Source organism: Talpa europaea (genome assembly GCF_964194135.1).
Source record: "Talpa europaea genome assembly, chromosome: 7".
Classification (NCBI taxonomy): Eukaryota; Metazoa; Chordata; class Mammalia; order Eulipotyphla; family Talpidae; genus Talpa; species Talpa europaea.
The window spans coordinates 84,112,984-84,131,793 of NC_140074.1; the positions used below are offsets into that span (position 1 = coordinate 84,112,984).

At 53.1% G+C, this 18,810-nt stretch overlaps 1 protein-coding gene across 6 annotated transcripts in view; it reads right to left on the reverse strand.

Moving 5' to 3' along the window:
* Window positions 1-3,756: 3,756 nt before the first annotated feature.
* The window catches only part of MYO18A (myosin XVIIIA), a gene marked incomplete at both ends in the record, with an annotated part of 82,848 nt that continues 67,794 nt past the window's right edge, over window positions 3,757-18,810 (reverse strand). For 5 of the 6 annotated variants that reach the window (XM_084236993.1, XM_084236992.1, XM_084236991.1 and 2 more), the window contains 7 exons: window positions 3,757-3,901; window positions 10,410-10,532; window positions 14,545-14,684; window positions 15,012-15,197; window positions 17,461-17,598; window positions 18,036-18,119; window positions 18,316-18,432. In XM_084236993.1, coding sequence (XP_084093119.1) covers window positions 3,757-3,901; window positions 10,410-10,532; window positions 14,545-14,684; window positions 15,012-15,197; window positions 17,461-17,598; window positions 18,036-18,119; window positions 18,316-18,432 — 933 coding nt within the window. Of the gene's footprint in view, window positions 3,902-10,409; window positions 10,533-13,708; window positions 13,754-14,544; window positions 14,685-15,011; window positions 15,198-17,460; window positions 17,599-18,035; window positions 18,120-18,315; window positions 18,433-18,810 lie in introns of all 6 variants that reach the window. The other variant, XM_084236990.1, reaches the window with a different exon arrangement.

Below are 18,810 nucleotides of genomic sequence, written 5' to 3' on the forward strand. Positions count from 1 at the left end.
CCCCCTCAGAGGAAATGGAAGGGGAGCAAAAGGATTAGGGTAGATTTAAGGCAGCATTTTCTCTCAGCAATGATAAAGCGACCCCTTATTCAGTAACCAAGGAAGGCTGTGGGCTCAGCCACATCCCTCCCACTTCTGAGGCCTTTGGGAATCCATCTCCCTCCAGTCCCACCGCGACCTGCTTGGAGAACAGGAGCAAATGAATGACTTTGAGAAGCCTCACTATTCAGGTAGGAGATTCTTTTCCCCCGAGCCTCCTGGGCTCCTCGCTGGGGGTGAGGACGGTAGACGCTCTGGTTCCAGGGCCCTGGGGGAGAAGCAGCAGTCATGGCATCTCTTGCAACACGCTCCCTGCCAAATTGATTCAAATTGGCTTGGATATGAACATATGATTAAAGGAGCGGCGCGATTCATTTATCAGGAGAGATTAAAGAGCGGCATCTGCGCAGCCTAGCTGGGGGACAATTAAGGAGCAAATCGCTAAGTGTCTGTGCCACCAGGCATGGGGGTGGGGCACGGGGGAAGGACAAGTGGGATAATCTGCCAAGAGGACACAAGGACAGAAGGAGGCAGTTGGGAGTCACTGCACACTGCTAGGGTCTCTGGGAGCAGACTGGGTACCATGGGGAACCCCATAGGGCTTGGTCCCCACCCATGCCTTTTTCAGAAGTCAGAAAAATCCTGAGGGTCTGAGATTAGAAAGGAGGATCTAGCAAGGCAGCTTTGAGCTTGGTGCAAGGACAGATTTTGTTGTCTGCTTTGTGGGAATCACCTACATCTTAGGGAACAGCTACTGCTACGAGTGTCTAGCGAGGGCAAGAGTTTACAGAGCTCTGAAGGCACACCTCAAATGAAAATGGACTTTGATGGCCCTGCCAATCACGGGACTCTCCTGGGAGAGGATCTGTCTCCTTCCAGCCTGGGTCACAGCACCCGCCAAAGGGCTTTCCTGCAGCTTGGAGAAGTGTCGGTCATGTGAGGCCATGTCTGGCTTCCCCAGACAGCCTGTGCAGTTCCCTGCTGCCACCTTTCTTTCTCTGCCTCAGGGTCTTTGCTTAAACTCCTTTCTTCCCAGCTTGCTTGTCCCAGCAATATCCACGGATGGAAGCCCTACTTAAGGCCAAGCTCAACAATATCAGCTCCTTTTCCCAGTCCACACCCTTGGCACCCCACAGTGAGTGTCTCCCTCCATAATATACCCAAAGCAACTTCGTCCTTCTGATATGTCTTGGGTAATTACTTCCATATGCGCCTGCCCTAGCGTTAGTTCACCAGCTCCTGGAGGACAAACACTCTGATTTATTTCTCTCTACTCACCAAAAGTTTGTGCATACTAGTGGGTGTGGTACATATTTTGTAAGTCGAGCCCCTCCACTGGACTATATGCTTTATGAAGGAGGGAACCTCATCTCCAGGACCCAGAATGGTGCCTAGACCATAGCAGGCAGTTTTATTTGACTGTTGAGTGAATAAATGTTTTCTGACTTGAACAAAGCCGTCTGCCATTGGAAGTTGATGCTGGACTTTCTAGTTAGCCAGAGGTCTGAATTGGTGTGGGTGAACAGTTATGAACTCATCTGCGGGTCGCAGGGACTTTGTCATACTAGTTCCTGGAAGAAACAAAAATACACCAAGGTACTTGAAAGCAGGCGTAAAAGATGTGACAGAACTAACACGAGGAGTCAGCAGTTAAAAAACATTTCACTTTTACTATCATCTCTGTCAACCTTGGGGAATCTTGGAGAGAGGCAGGCTCATCTGAAATGGGTCCATTTTACACTTTTCCCCCCTTTCCTTTTCTGGATTGTTTGTGCGTAGCTAATATCACCAGAGCTTGGGCACTAGGCTTAACTGATATCCTTTCCTGCTTACCTGCCCAAACCAGGAAAGCCTGATGGACCAGCTGTAAATACTTCACTCTGCAGGGATTGTCACTGTTTGTGTTACAGAAGGCAGAGGAGGAGGAGGGGGTCATTTGTCTCTTGCCCTTCCACATGAGTGGCCTCTTGGCTCTCAGTGAGAGGGTGAAGTGTAAACTGGGGCGTGAAGGCAGGGCCTGAGGAGGGTAGAGAGACCTGCTGAATTTTGATGAAAAAGTTGTCTTTGAGGTAACTGAAATTAAGTTAAAAACCAACCAACCAACCAACCAACCTAACAAGGGCTTGCACACCTCAAAGAAAGCTCGGGAAGATCAGATCTCTGAAATGGTGGATTTAACAATCAGAGGTATCTCAGCATTCCTTGGTGGAAGCCAGAGGAGGGTGAAGCCTGGATGGCTTTGCCAACCTGAATTACAACCCAGAGGCTCTTAAACTAAAAGGTGGGGGCTGTGTCTTCCTGACTAATCCTCTCCCACTGACTCTGCCTGCCCCAATGACCTGCCAACTGCTCTTTCAGTGGTAGGCTAGGCGCCAGGGCAGCTCCCCCAGGTTCCCGCCAGCCTCTGCTCCCCCCCATCACTACCCTGGACTTCACCTGCGCCTGAAGGAACAGGCAGGAAAATTGGCAGAGCCAGGAGGAAAAGGACATTTATTTCCATACATCAGGTAAATAGGGAAGAGAGAGCACAGCCCAATGAGTACAAACCAATTGCAGGAAAAAAGGGGGACAGCAGTTGGGAGCGGCACCAGGCTGCCCTTGGGCCCCCAAATTGGGTGGTATTGACAAGGATGACCTTTAGGGTGGGGGCTGGGACGGTCAGGCCACATGTTGTCATGTCTGGGATAAGTGTGTGGGGCAGAGGAGTTGGAAGAAAAATGACAGACTGAGGACACAGGGTGAGGACTCGCGTCTAATATGCAACAGCACTTGACCGAAACGTCCATCTTCGATTTTTCTGATCACAAGTCCTGAACCCAAGGCCTTCCCTCTCAAGCTGAGTTTAGGAGAGGGTGGGAGACAGTGCTTGGATAAGCCCTGAATAGGCGTAGGTGGAATGGGTTTACTTTTCAATAGGTCATTGCACTTAACACACTGATGAAACGAAGAGGGGTAAGGCTGGAAGCTCCGGATAGTACATGTGCACCCCGGTCCGTGTAAGCATGCTCAACCCACACCCGGAAGCACCTGAGAGCCCCCCAGCCTGCACTGATTCTCATGAACCTGGACCCAGCTCTGCTCACCAGGCTGTCCAGCTGCACGGAGCTAGAATGGCTCTCTGGGGAGCAAGGATGGAGCGGAGACTGCCCTAGTCGTTCTCGGGCCCCCGGCTGCCACGGCAGCCCTCTACACACTCAGGGATGCAGCTGTGATGGAGATGTTGGGTATTTAAGTTAAAAAGTAAAAAGACAGCAGGCACTGAGAAGAGAAAGCCCTCACCCAAAGCCAGGGGGAAGGAATTGCTGTTCCCACTCTCAACTCCTTCTCCCCATGGACCCAGCAACCTAGAATGTTCCAGTAGGCTATGTGTCCACTGTCCCTGAGCAGGGGGCTGAGATGGAAGTCAACTTGCTGGCTCCACGCAGTGCCAAGCCACCTGCTGCTGCCCACAGTGGCCCAAGGTTGAGGCCAAGAGTGTGGCATTTTGGAGGCAGAAAGAGCAAAAAGTTCTTTTTTCAGAAACTCCTCTGTCCCCCACCTCTTCCATGCAGAGACACCAGACATCCGCAGCCTGGAAATTCCTGCCAGAAGAGGGTCAAGTGTTTCCCATGCAGGTCAGCAGTCCAGTGGGGGACACCTGTGCCCCACCACTTCCTGGGAGAGGCGTGTGGCAGCAGTAGGCCATGGGGTGGAACGGGTGAGAACCACTCCTCTGGGCTATGCATTGGTCTCCGTCAGCTTGGCCTCTGTGTCGCTGTCACTCAGATAGTTGTGGGAGTATCGGGTCTTGGGGGTGCCATCAAGAGGGTCGTGCTCATCATCTGACCGGCCAGGGGCAGGGGACTTCCAGCAGCTGGTCGGGCTGCAGGGAGAGAGGAATGACATCATGAAGGAATAACACCCTTAACCTTCAGCACCAAAGCCTTCGGTCTTGGCAGGCCAACCAAGCGGTCACCGTCTTCCTCCTGAACTGAGGAAAACCATCCCTGGCCTCCCCAGAAGATACTCAGAGAAGTAAGAGAAAAGAGCACATCGTCTTTTGACTCTGAAAACTCCAAGGAAAGCGATGGTCTTGGGCAGTGGAGCTTGGACCTGGGGGTGCATACGAATTAGCTACAGGTTGCTGGGTCCTTTCCATGGGGAACTGTGGCAAGTTTTGGGAGTGAACCTGGAACTCTGCATTTTCAACTCCCTCTCCAGAAGATTCTAATGCAGGTGGAAGGAATTCTAACGCAGGGGAAGGAAATTCTCCTCCTCCACAGAATACTCCCAGGTCCTAATCCTTTCTTCCTAATCAAAATTCTGGGATCCCTCTGGTTACAGTTCTCACTTAAGAATCTGAGAAGGCGGTGGGAATTGTGTGGGGACTATAACCAAGATGAAAATGCATACATTGTGCAAAAGTGAAAAATGATGCAAATATATATAAAATTAAAAAAAAAAAAAAGAATCCGAGAAGGGCCCTTTGTTTACTAGCCCTTTCAATGTTCTATTCTCAAACCAAAAGAGGAGGGAATGATGGCTCCAGAAAGAACCACATTCTTCATTTTTCCAGCTGTGTCAGTGAGAGGGCCCAGAGGAGCGACTCAAGGAGCACTTCCTGCACAGGAGACTGTCCTGAGCAGTAAGTTCTCTTCTTCACAACACTCTAAGAACTATCATGGAGAAACTGGGTCAAAGAGAAAGAGCATCTTGCCCAAGGTCACACAGCCAGGATGTCAATTTGAACCTGGGACTCTTGGACCTCAAAGCCTTTGGATGACTCCACCTTGCCACTAGATTGGGTGACAGAGGAGAAAATGGAGGAGAGAACGAGACCAAACCTGAATTTCCCCGCTGGCCTGGGGGAGTGCCCAGGGGATGTATAAAGATAGGTCTCTCTCTCTCCCTGGGGAGAAGGAAGAGCCTGATAGAATACATGTTCAATTATGCAAAATGATTCAGGAATGGGGCAGTCTGGTTAATAGTTCTCGTATTTCTCATGAATGAATTACCATTTTTAAAGGAATCAGAATAGCACAAAACACATTTAATACAAACTAGACTGAACGTAAATGAGTCTTACTTTGATGGGCCAAACGCACTTAAGGACTCTGGGGTGTCTCGGGGACAAAATTATAAGGCTCAACGATGACTGTGCAACATAGAAAAAATGGGGGGTATTTTAGCTTTTGGGTTGTTTTAATTCTAAATTAGTGGGAGCCTGATTTTATTTTCATTTTTCAGATAGAATTTCTGGGTATCCGGTGTTAAGGTCTGCTGTTAGGCAAAGGATGGGGGAGAAAGGCAGACGCCAGCTGGGACCCAGTGCAAATGGGGTGCTGGGGTGTTGGTCCTGGGCTCCTTTCCATTCTCAAACTTGATTTCAGAGTGGGGCACAGTCCCTATGCCGACAAGCCTATGACTGCCAGGCAGACACCTGGATAATTGAGAACTGGGTTTCAACACTGTTTCATCCAGTGCTCGCTTCGGCAGCACATATACTGTTTCATCCAGAGATTGGGTGCAGTGCTGCAGGCAGCTAGGGAGGGGCAAACTCCATGCCTCTCTCTTTCTGGATCTATAAGCCCCCCAGCCCCCACCCCCTTCTCACTTGGGTGCTCTCTAGTCAGTCTCCTTTGTGGCTATGCTGCCACAGGCTATCAGGAGCCAACAGCAGGCAGCTATCCACCCTTCCCGCTTCCCCCGCCCAGGGCAAGAGTCAGGGTCAGCAATTTGAACATTTTACCAAATTGTTTGAAAAGCTTCCCTCCCCACAAGCTAGTGTCTCCCGCCCAATGCTGTCACAAACAATTTGGTACACAAGCTAATCCTGCCAGGCGAGCCCAGGATGGCAGCCTCTCCTGGTGCCTTTGCTGTAGATGTGTTCGTGTTCCGAATTCTCACTGGTCTTCTTCACCAGATGGGAAGTAAAGCCACCCTCCACCCTGGCCCCTCTCGGAGGTTTATCCGTCTAGATCAGTTCCATGCTGAATCCAACTGGGTCCTCCCTCCCCCGGCCCTTCTCTCCTCTCCTGCTCTGCACGGGTTGGCCAGCTTCTGGCGTGGTGCCCACTCTACCGGCAGTAAATCCAATCGTCCTCGGTGGCGGTGGTGTGTAGTTTCAGGGCTACTCCTGCTTTCCTGGTGACTACAGAAGGAACCGTGTTGGTGGAAGACACAGGCTGCCCGTGTTTTTGTTCTTGCTGGAGGTGGTGCAGAGGGCACTGGGGTGTGAAACACACTGGTCACTTGTCAGCATGGGAAAGCCTGACAGGGTCCATGTCTCCTGCTTCATGTAGGGGTGCAGTGCTCAGAAGGACCTGGCCCTCTCTGCTTTCCACACCCCCACCCTCCAATTTGGTTCATCCACTGACTCCCTGCTCTGGGAAGTGGGGCACTGGGCTGGGCTGCTGGGGGGAGGTGTTAGACACACTATTGTGACTCCAGTTGTCTCCTGACCACAGCTCCCTAATTCAATTGACAGGTTGCCAGCACTTCCCAGAGCACCCTACAACCACCTGCCATGTGGAAAAGCAACAGAGCAGTGCTGTGCCCAAGGGCTTGGTTGCAGAACAGCGGAGGGCCTGATGAATCTGAATTGGCCATAGGCCTGGCTGGAATTCAAGTAACCCCCCTTCCCCAACTTTCCTAATCTCCCCACATTCCCCATCTGTGAATGGCTGCGGGTGACATTCACTTTTACTTGCTCCATTCCTGAAAACAGAACTGGTCCCTTTTGGTCTAACCAAGCCAAAGTCAGGTACTTGTCCAGTGGCTCCACACACAAGCAGCCACGGTGTTAGTTCATGCATGTAGGAAAGTGTTAGTTCATGCATGTAGGAAACAAGGTCCGGGCCCTAGGGGGCCGCAGTCTAGTCATACCTCCTGGGGAGCAGCATGCTTGCCCTGGGGGTACCATGCCAAAAACAGCTTCACACAGCCAGGGTGATCCAAATGTCACCACCCACCAGGGAAACTGGCAACAATGGGATTCTGATGAGTCAGTCTTTGCATTTCTTCTGAGGTGGGGTGTGGGCATAAAGGGCCTAACTGCTAGATCTTTCTCCCCACAGGGAGAAGGCTGGCAGAGCCAGGAGAGACGGGAGGGGGCTGTCACTCAGCAGCTGCTAATTTCTATTCATTAAAACTGTGTAAGATGAGCAGAGATGAGGTGACGCCCATGTGTGGGCTTCAGGTGGGAGGGCTGAGGAGGGAGCCAGGCATCTCTGGGTCTGCTTTAGGCTATGGTGCTGTTGTGGGGGTAGCCCTGTGAGCCTTGCACTCCTAGGCTGGAGGTCCATGCCAGGGAGGAAGGTGGTCATATGGTGCTCAGGGAGAGCTGAACAAAAGGCCCCACAATAGCTGATGCCATGGATACAGCTATCTATACCTGAGGATCGCTAGAGCACTCCTCCTGGCCCAGTCTATGGGGCCATGGACAAAAGCTCCCATATACTCTCTGCCTCAGATCACTGAGAAGTGGTGAAGACCAGGTTGAATAGATGTCACTAAATTCTGGCAGCATCACTCTGAGCTTTGTGATCTTAGCAAGAGATTTAACCTCCCTGAACCTCAGCTTTCTCTTCTATAAGATGGGGCTCATCTGACCCTTGTTTTGTGAGGGGTTAGTGTGAGCATTGAGTGAATACAGTATGGCAAATATCTTGGTGGGTTCCTGGGTAGGGACCTGATAAATGGGACTGTTCAACTGGTTGGGCTCAGGGTACAGAATGACTAACCCGCTGAGCTGGCCCTGCTCTCCCAGGTAGCCAGGCGGCTCTCCAGGGCCAGGCCTGCCCAGGATGAAGGCAGGAGCCTGGGTGGGGCGGGCATGTTAGTTCACACCAAGTGGTACACGCCATGCTGCACTGCACACCAGTTGCCACCTACTGCACTAGTCGCTCTCGGGCCGGTACAGGTACCGCATCATCAGGCTGTCCACCTCTTTCTTGCGCTTTTTCTCCTCCTTCCGAGACTGCCGGTGTGTCTGCCCAGCCTCCTCATTTTCTGCAGAGGGGCCCTTCTTCACACTTGAGCGACTGTGGCCCGAGGCAGTAGAGGCACTAGATGTTGATGAAGAGGACTCGGAATCGGTCTCTGCTCTCTTTCTTCTCGATTTGGACTTCTTCTTGCTCTTTCGAGAGCGCCCTTTCTTACGTCGCCTGTGCTCCGAGGAATCTTCAGAGCTAGAGCTGGTGCTGCTCCTTCTCTTGCTCCGGCTCTTCCTGCTGCTGCGGGACCGAGAGATGTCAGCAGCGGAGGCTGAGCGGCGGATGCTGGTGGCTCGCTCTGGGGGCTCCATTTGGGCACTCTGGGTGCTTTGGATGCTCTTCTGGTCGTCTTCCTCAGAGTCTGGCTCCAGGCTTCTCCGCTGGAATGGGACGGGTTTGTAGCTCAAGACCTCATTGATGGCAGCTTCCAGGTCAGGGTCCAGGTAGGAGTGACGGCTGGCCGAGCGGACGCTGGAGCTGAGCGGCTCATCCATGGCAGGGGCTGACACGCGTGGCTGGTGTGGCACCGACAGACTGCGAGCCAGCGACGGGTGGCTGTACTGTGAGTGGGCCTCGCTCAAGGCCACACTGGCTCCATCATCCCACTCGTCCAGGTAGCTCCGGCCCAGGGACAGGCGGGAGTCAGGGCTTTCCCGGCCTAGGCCAGAGGCCCGGCTCAAGGAGGGACTGAGGGTCCTCGACAGGCTGTCGAGACGGGAGGTGCTGCGGCGGGAAATGGGTGAGCCCGACAGAGAGAAACTCATGGAGGAGCGGGCCCCATCCTCACCAGAGCCGCGCCGCGTGGCCGAGGAGGCCCGGCTGACGGGTGCGGAGACGGCTGAGGCCCGGTCATAGTCTGAGCCCCACCGCTTCTCCAGCCCCCGCCCTGCACGGCTCCCTACCCCGGAGAAGATGGAGCCACATTCGTCCAGCTCCTCAGACTTCCTGCCCTGGCCAGGCTCTTCCCTGGGGCCCTTGCGGGCCTTCCGGGGTGGCCTCTCGGGGGAGGCTGCCCGCTCGCTCAGGGTGGTGAAGAGGGAGTCCTCGTCCCCAGTGCCCCCGATGGAGTCCTTCAGGGTGAGCCTTTTCCGGTAGCTCAGGGAGCTCAGCACGGAGGCTGGCCTCTCCTCCACCCCCTTGCCCTCCTTCCCGAGGCTGTTGAGGGCCGTTCTGGGGGAGGAGAACGCCAGTCGTGGATTAGGGGCAGCAAAGAGAAATGGAGAGAGAGAGAGAAAGAGGAACAAGTATTAAACCTGGAGAATAAAGCCCCAGGGGGAGGGAGGAGAAATCGGCAGCAGCCCTGGCAAAGTGGCAGTGAGAGCCGAGGAGGAAATGAAGCAAAATAATTTGCGTCAGTGAAAATAGCTTCATGGAGAATGTCATGTAAATTAGACTATTGTTCTATTTCATCACTTTTCCCCCTCTAAAACGTTTAGTTCAATTTATTTCATTGTCAACTACCTGGAGCCTCCCTGCCACGCTGTGGTGAACGGCAGAGGGGCGGGGAAGGCAGCATTATCTGCAATAACAAAATGTTGTTTGGCCGAATAAATTAAACCAATTAGAGGGGACTGCTGGGTGCTTGCGGTGAGGGGCTAGACTTGGGAAGGGGCCTCAGTGGAGATAGGGAAAGAGGGGGATTTGTGTTTGTTTTTTTTTTTCTATCTAGCCTACCTGCCGCTTTGGGGAGGGAAGAGGAAGGCACTTTAGGAGGTTAGGATGACTCTGAGGAGGGTAGGAACTAGGTCTGGAACAAGCAGGACAGATGTGGCCACAGGAGGAGAGAAAGCAGAGAACCCTCCCTTCTGTCATGCTGGCTAGTAGGTGAGAGATGGAGGTGGAACCCTGGATTCCAGGGATGCCTGGCTGTATGGTCAGAAGACTGTGAGTGGGCTGGAAACTAGAAGAGTAAGTTCCCCAGCACATGAGTGTTATCAGGAAGCGTGGGAGAGAGGGAAGTGTCAAGATTAGGAGAAAAAGAGAATGGTCAGAGAAAGACAACCATGTCTGGAGCTGTGACAGGAACCAAAGCTCCTTCTGCCGTTACTCCTATAAAGGACTCAGAGGTGCAGGCTGGCCTTGGCTAGGGTGCGGGATCGAGAGTCCCCCGGGTGCCCCATCCCAGTCTTGATTCCAAGGGCCTCAGCTCTTAGGTAGTTAAATCAGTATTTATCGAAGAATAAGTGGAGATGAAGGTACACCTACACTAAACCCTGAACCTGGTAGGAAAGCATTAACTGGGGAAAGCAAGGGTGCCACAGACCCTAAGAAACCAAGCCTCTCGCGCTCCTTCTGTGTGTGAGGGGCACAGCTGGGTACCCCAGGCACACACCAGGCAAGAGATGTAGGAGACCTGCCCTCTCTGGCTTTTCTCCCAACTCAAGGCCACATGCTTACCTGGAGCTCTTCAAGCTGCCATCATCAGACGTTGCCTTGGAAGGCCCCTTGTTTTTAGACAACCACGATTTGACCCCGTCGACCCGGTCCTCCAACTCCGAGTCCACATCTGAGTCACCCTCGCTGTGGGATGAGGAGCAGAAAGGTAGGAAAGGCCAAGGGGAAGGTGATCACCCGCTGCCCAATAGGGAGTGCTGAAGTGATAACAGGTTTGTCCTGGTGGGGTGGGGTGCGGGGTGGCATGCGCTTCAGTGAGTGGAGAAGAGAGGTTAGACAGAGCACACCATTCACAAGGACCCTGTCCCCTTTCAGCAGGCCACATTGTGGCAGCCTCCAAGATGACCCTAAAGAACATGGCCACACCTCCCACCCCACATTCTGTGATAGGCTGCTATTCAGCCAACCCGCCCAATGAGATGATAGGGAGACCATCCACTCATTAATGACAGCCAAATAGCTCTAGGTTAAAAGAGGAATCCTGGGCCCATCCGCTACTCCCTGAGGCCTATTCTGTTTCTTCTTTGCTCCCCAAAACGTGGCTATAGCTGCTGCCTTTTTCCATGTCTTTATAGTAAAATTTTGGCTGCTGGCCATGGGGCAGATAAGAGAAGGGCTTTAATATAACTTCAAGTTAGCTTGAGCTTGAAGTCTGCTTAGCTAATGGTGATGCCAACCTGGGTACTACAGGTCACATCCTTTGACTTCTCTGGTCCTTAAGCAGGTATGAAAGAAAAAGGAGGCGACATCAGTATTTCCTGAGGGCTAGCAACAGCTTCAGGATTCAGGCTGCATTGCACCCAGGAGATCCAGTTGGGCCTGGAAAGTCTCAGACAGGGGCTTTGTCCCCTAAGTTTCCTTTTCTATCCTCAGGCAGCACCCAGCTCTTGCTCCACAGTGCTTCTTTTGGACAAGCTGCACTGAGCCCTCTCCACTTGCAGGAAAGGGGTCAAATTCTGAGGCTGTATCATGGTAACACCCTCACGAAGCATAGGGGCTTGAAGAGAACTTTTGAGTGAGAATACTTCTAGAATTCTGCAAAACATCTGCTTACTGTGTTTCCCTGCTATGGATACGCTAGGATTTCACCCTGATAAAAATCTCCTTTCATCTCTGTCAACAGGAACAACCCCATTCCTGAATTAGGTTCTTGAATAAATAGCCACATAGGCACGCATGCGTGAGTGTGTGTGTGTAGTATGTGGGCACGTGCATGTATGCATGCGTGCGTGTGTACATACACACAGGAAACCACCACATGAGCCTGTGAGAGAGCACGGCTTGTGGGGAAGGGAATAAAGAGGCATATTTTATGGACTTCCGTCAAACACAGAATTATAACAAAGGCGAGTCTGGCTGATGCCCCGGGTAAACAGGAGTTTAGCAGACAGCTCCGAAACCGCTAATGCAAGCCCTGTGCCCGCCCGAGCCTGGCAGATTTACTATGGTGCATGGGCCCCATGGAACACCAATACCACCTGATTTATACACCCGTGCAAAAAACCTCCTTCTCTAGCTTCAGAGCCTGTAATTTATCACCACCGTTCATAACCATATTGATTGCCTTTAGAAAGGAGGTGCTGTATGCATCGCAAAATCTATGTCTACATGTTAAAAGCGTTTCTGTATAAATCTCCCTTAATACTGTGCTGTTTACTGCTTTCATTAAGGTTATGGCAATAACAACTGTATCTCTAAGTAAATCGAAACATTATTTTTCTGCCCGCCTTAGCACACTCGCTCAATAACTTGGAACTGGGGCCAGAGCTGCTGAGGAAGGAGCCACACCACTCTCTGCTATCAGCAGAAACCAGCAAGGACTGCACGCCCCCATGCGCCTGCAAAGTGCAGGCTGGGGGTGGGGTGTATGTATGTATGTGTGTGTGTGTGTGTGTGCATGTGCGTGTGTATACATGCCTGCCAATGGTTTAGAATATGATCTTAAATGCGCATTTTATCAGCCCTGGAAGCTCCTATAGCCCAAGGATGGCAGGGCAGGAACACACAGGGGACGGATGGTTGTGGGCCCAGAATACGAATTTCCTTCTTATATTCACAGACGCAAATGGGTTGAAAAGCTGGCCTGCCTGCCCTCTCTTTCTCTTGAGTTTCAAACATAGAGATGATGTTTGGGTTCTTTTCCTTAAATAATCAGGCCCGTAAACAAACTCCAGGGGCAGGCAGGCTCAGGGGGCAGTTGAAATTTTAAATGGTCGGAATTAAACCTCGTGTCAAATACAATTTATGTCCAGGCTCGTGTGCTATTAGTTAACTGGGAGCCGAATCGCGGGGGAACAAACAAACGGAGACAGAACGGCAGGGGATATTAATTGTGTGTGACAAGCGGGCTCCAGCGGCCCTCTATCACTGTTACACACTATTACATTTATCATTAGCTCTCATGGAGTCCTTTGCACTGCCACCAGCCCATCCTGGCCTAGGGAGGAGAGTGGGGGAGGAAACTCAACACTACTCTGAAAAATACCCTCCGAGAAATAGCCTTGTCCAACTTGACGGCAGAACACCCACATCAGCCCAAAGGCCTGCACATCTGCACCCACTGTCCAGCTCCCACCCAGAAAGACGGAGATGGAGAGAGGGGAGGGCTTCCTGCCACCTGACAGACAGACACACCATCATAAATGCCTGGGGCCTCCCTCTGCTCGAGGTGCCCACTGGGAGTAGAGTAAACACATCTGGCCATGTTCCCTCTCCCTGCCACAGCAGAGCTGCCCGTGATTAGCTGCTTGAATGCTTTCTCCAAACAAGTAACTGTTAGATGCCCCTCATCTCCTACCCGTGTCTACCATAAGAAGGTGGGAGACCTTTCAAAACAAAACAAAACATACCCAGATCTTTCAGGCTGCTCAAGTTCCAAAGCTGCTGAAGGATGTGGATACATCCAGCCCAAACAGACTTTTCCCCAGAGAAATAGGCCAGGGGTGTGACTACAGCTGGATTCTGAGGGAGGAGAGGGCAGACTGTGTACCGTGGGATGAGGCTGAGCTTTCCTCTCCAGTGGAGCCCCTTCCTACCCACGAAGGGCAGGAGGGCCAGCCCGGCCTTCCTGGGGAAGCACACCTTGTCGCTGGCCCTCTGCCTCTGATGCAGGCAGGGCCTCCCCTCAGGACAGAGTCAGCAGTGTTAGTGCAGGAGGCTCGCAGGGTGGGGGTGGGGTTGCAGGGGTGGGGTGCTGTGTGTCCGCATGCGGCATGCAGCGGGGCGTGGGTGGGAGCCCAGAGTTAGGGGCGGTTAGACACCACGCGAGGAGAGGCAGAGAGCGCGTGCGCTCCGGTCCTCACGGTTTATTCTTTCTTTTCTTATACTTTGTCACCATGTCCTGCAAACTGGAAACAGAAAGAAAATGGTGGGCAAGGAGGCCAGAAAAAAGAGAGAAATCAATGGGCAAGCGGAGGCAGACCCCTCAGCTTAAGGACTCCTCTTTCCTCAGTGAGAGATGCCACTGGCTGCCTGAGAGCAGGCGGTGGGGTGAATGCAGCGCTGTCCTCAGGGGGATACCTTTCCCCTGCCCCAAACAAGCAGGCTCCTGAGCAGCCCAGAATCTGCCTGCAAGATGTGGTGGGGCCCACTTGTGGGAAGGAGCAGATCTGGGTATCTGCCAGGGACAGCCTTGAGAAAATCCTCAGGGCCTGACCCCACCCCTGAACTGCAGGTTTGCCTGGCTCCTGACTTCTTCCTGAACCTAAGATTACAAATCTCTCTCTCCTAAACCATTCCCTGGGTGGATTTTATGAGAGAAAAATCTCTGGCATGGTAACAAGGCACCACGGCCCTTAAATCTTGGCTCTCCCCAGAGTGGGGCAAGCGCCACACTGGAAATGCAGCTAAATGGGGGGAATAATTCACCTCGAATAGGCACAGCTGGAGAGTTGGGTCCCCGGGTGGGGGGTGGGGGCCTGGGTGGGAGGACAGGGAGCAGGAGGGGAGGTGTCTCATCCAGGCACCCCCGTCCTGCCCCTAGCCCCTGCAGGATGGATCCATGCTGGGGTCTAGCAAAAAGGGAATGGGGGCTGGTGGTGTCTTGACAGGGAGACAAGGTCACAGATGTTCTACCTGCTAGTAGAACAGGTCTGGAGGGTCTCCACGTGAGCCACAGCTTCCACAGAGCGCCTCTCACCTGTTGATGAGGTCCTCATTCTCATCACTCTCCATCTCGTCCTCAATGGCAGCCTGCAGGTCCCCGATGCGCTTGAACGCCAGTTTTAAATCAGCTTGCAGGCTCTGGTTAGCAGCCTCCAAACTCTCCAGGTCCATCTCCTAGGAGGGAGAGTGGGCAGACCAGTTGACAGAAGGGCTAGTCTCCCATCCAACTGCCCCAGGGAAAGCCTGACTCAAGTCCCTTGTGGCCCAGGGGCCAGTGTGAGAGGCTGCGAGCCTGCAGCGCTTGTTGTGCTCAGTGCTGCCGGGTCTCTTGAGGCCTCATCTTGCCCGGTGGAGACTCCAGAGCCACACTTGGCTCCCTGGCCTGCCCTCAGGGCTTTCTGACCTGTCCTCTTGTCTTGTTCTCTGCCCTCCACTTCTCTAACCTGTGATTTCTTTGTTCATAGGCTGCCAGCTCGGGGTCCTGGGGTGGGAGGGCATTACCAGTTCATGCTTCTTGCGGCTCGCCTCCGCCTCCTTCCGGGCAAGCTCGCCCATCTCCTCCTTGGTGTCCCGGAGCTGCCGCTGCAGCCTCTTGTTCTGCTCCTTCTCTCGGTTCTCAGCTGCAGCGCGCTGATCCCGCTCCTCAGTCAGTTTCTCCATGTTCTCCTTGAGCCGGCTGGCCAGGCCCTGGGCAGGGAAGTGGGGAAGAGAGACTCATTAGCCAGGGAGAGGGAGGGGCAGCGGGGCTTCCCTCAGCTGGGGTCCAGCTCTGGCTGCACCACTCACTACCTACATGAACAAATAAGTAAAGCCACTTTATAAAGGAAAAAGCAAAAGCAGCTTCCTTTGCTTTCCTATAAAATGGGGAAAATAACACCAACTTTCCTGGGGCTCTTTTAAGGCCCAAATAAGGTTAATATATGTGAAGGCACATGGAGGATGAGAGGTGTCATCATCATGACCACCCAGCGGGGAGGAGGGTGCTGGCTGGAGCAGGGGCCTGTGCATACTGACACCATATGTGGGGCCTCCACAGTCGGCAGGGCTTCCCTCAGAGACCCGGAACCCAGAAGTTTCCAAAGCTAGACCCTGTACTTGAAGACCCAGTGTCTTTACCGAGAGTGCCTGGATCAGGAGGAGACTAAACGGTCATCAGATTAATCCCTCGAAGCCTGGTGAATCTTCCCCCACAAACCTAAACACATTTCCCCTGCCAGGCCATAGAATGCTGAGCAAGAAATGACCTGGAGATTAGGGCAGATTGGAGCAGCTTCTAATCCTGGTTCTACCACTGACCAGCCATGGGGGCCTCACCTCTGGGCCCTCAGCGTCTATATTTCTTTTTTTTTTTTTTTTTTTTTAAGATTTATTTATTTATTTATACAAGCACTGGGTACAGTCAGAAGCGCGGGAGGGTGAGAGAATTCACCAGAGCCAGAGCGGGGAGCAGAGCAGGCAGAAGGACCGAAGTACACTGCTGAGGGGAGCAGCGGGCGGCAGGAGAGGTCTGCGCGCCATGTGGGACCCTCCTCCGGTGGCCGGGGAGCAGCCGGGGATTGAACCGGCGCGGCAGAGGCCGCGGGCATCTTCACAACCCAGCGCTCAACCGCTGCGCCACCGGGGAGGCCCTCAGCGTCTATATTTCTACTGAGTGTAAGGCCATTTATGTTTACCATTCTATGCATCTAACCCAAAATGTTGCCCCTCTGAGCAGAAGGCAAACTGAGAGTGAGTGCTGAGGAAATGGAATGAGGCTGACAAGTGAACAGTAGTTGGCTCCATATCCACCAGACCAACGGCCCCCCGATAGCCTTGTGACTTTAGGCGGCCTCCTTAACCCTTCCTGTATGTAAAATGCTGATCAAAATACTACCAGAGCAGAACATGAACTGTTGTTAAGTCTCCTCTAACTTGTTCTCCTGAGGACCGTAACCCTATCTTGGGAGGTTCAACCATATTTTACTCCTAGGTAAAAGTTATTGATGCTCTTTGGATGTCCACTGCCCAAGGTCACCTGTTTCCACGCTAGTGGCTGTTCCACTGACTAGAGGTCGATGGGGCCATGGCAGAGATGCCCCTAGGCATCTGACCCATCAGCACAGCTCTCAGGGGAGACTCCTGGTGCTTAGACACATGTCTGCAAGCTCAGAGGGGGTGCTTAGACACACGTCTGTCTAAAAATAGGGCAAGAGGGATATAGACTATAGAGACCATTTTGCCTGCCTCTTTCTTCCTACCTGAGAGGCAGGGGGCTGGAGCATGCTGGCTGGGGGGGAGATGGGGGCAGAAAGGATCTAGAGAACGGTGATTACAGTTGGGAGGAAAGAGATAAAAAGAAAAGAGGTGAACAGAAAAAGGAGAAGGATTGAAGGAAGGAGAATGAAAGTAGAGGGAGGGGAGACAGAAGAACTGGCTAAGAAAGGAGAATGAGACTGGGGAGGAGATGAACACAAAGGGAGAAAGAATTAGGCAAAAATGGGGAAAAATGAAGAGAAGGAGAAAAAGCAGAGAAGGGAAGGGAGGGAAGAGCGAGGAAAAAGGGGAAGGGAGAGAAAGCGGTGAGATGAGAGAACAGACTTCAGCCCTCACAGAAGTGGCGCCATCCACTGCATATTTATGACCCTGCCAGAGAGCGAGAGAGGGGGACTCGAGGGGGGGGGGGCAGGGAGCTCATGGTGGAGGAAAATATGAAGACGAAAAGCTAAGCTGCTCTGGTCCCTTGGCAGAAAGCAAGCACGGAAACTGAATGTAAAGCAGGCAGGCTCCACAGTGCCCAAAGAGCAGGCCTGGCGGGGGCGGGGAGAAGGCACCCGCCTGGCAGCTGGCCTGGCAGCTTGGCAGAGGCCTCGGAGGAGCATCCCAGGTCTGCCCAATCCTGCTGAGCATGCGTAGCTCCAGCTGCTGGGGCAGCTCTGCCCTGCTCTTTTCGGGGCCAGTAGAGAACACCTACCTCCAACCGCTTCACTTGGGTCCTCTCGAACTCCAGGCGTGTCTCCAGCTCCCGGATCTTAGCTTCCTGGCGGCTCACCAGGGACTTGTCCACCATGGACTGCTCTAGGAATTCCACCTGGCTCTGGAGGGCTTGCAGCTAGGGGTTAGGGGCAGGAAGAAAAAAAATAACTGAGCTGGGAAGTAGAGGGGGCAAAGTCTGGGACTGGCAAGATCGCCATGGTGACTTGAAGGCTGAGGGAGGGAGGGATACACAGGGGTGGTGGGAGGATGGGGCCCCAAGCCAGCAGCATTTCCCCACCTGGCCCAGAGCTGGCACAGATTTTGCCCTTTGGAGAGAAAGGAGAAAGCTAAGGACCAGAGAGGGAATAGAAATGTGAAATGAGGCAGTTGAAGCCAAAATGTCTACTATGGTGATATGGCTCCAAGCCTACCTCTCCGCACTAGTTGACACTGCTTTGTGGATTACTGATGGCAGGGGAAGCGCTGTCTTATGAGCTTGGGATTCTGTGCCCACACACAGTGACTCTGGCGCACAGTCACTCTCACTCTACCAAAGGAGGCCCTGGTCCTCACCTTCTCCTGTAGCTCTTGCTTCTCCTTGTTGGCTTCTTCTAGCTGAGCTTGGAGATCATTCATCTGAGCTAGGTCCCGGGAGGCCTGGGAAAGGAGTGAGTGTTGAAGTGGGATCCCCACAAACACCAAATCTAGCCCCCTGGTCGCCACACTGAGTGCCAAGACACACAGGTATTGCAATCTTCCGAAAGGAAAGAAGGGTGTGTTGGAGACCTTCGAGGAGGACCAGAGGACAGTGTCCATAGAGCATGGGGGGGCAGGGGAGGTTCCTGCCTGGTACCTGAGCCACAGCTGCCTTGTGCTTCTTCATCAACTCGTTCATGTCCTCCTGATCCTCCTCTAGCCGGTTCTGGATCTCGTTCTTCTCACGCTGAAGGCGGCTCAACTGCTCCTCCAGCTGGATGGAGGTAGAGACAGATCAGAGGGCATCAGCCCTGGTGTGACTCATGGCCCCAGGTGGCAGGTCCAAAACTCCCCATGCCACCTCCAGTGGGAAGAAGGCAATGAGGGAGCTAGGTCCACCCACCGGAGCACGTTCCAGGGATACTCGGGGAGCTATCTGTCCTGCTCTGGGCCTGGATGGTGCGGAAAGGACTGTCTCTGCAGCTCAGGCAGACAGGGGCTAGGTGACAGCTGCTGTCTGGCAGTTCTTTGGAGGCTAATGAGAAGGCAGAAAAGGTCCGGAACAAAAGTCCTATCGTCCTGACGCTAGCAATCTAGGCTCCAACCTGCCTACTCGCAGTCCCTTCAAGGCCCTAGGGAAGGATCCCTCAGG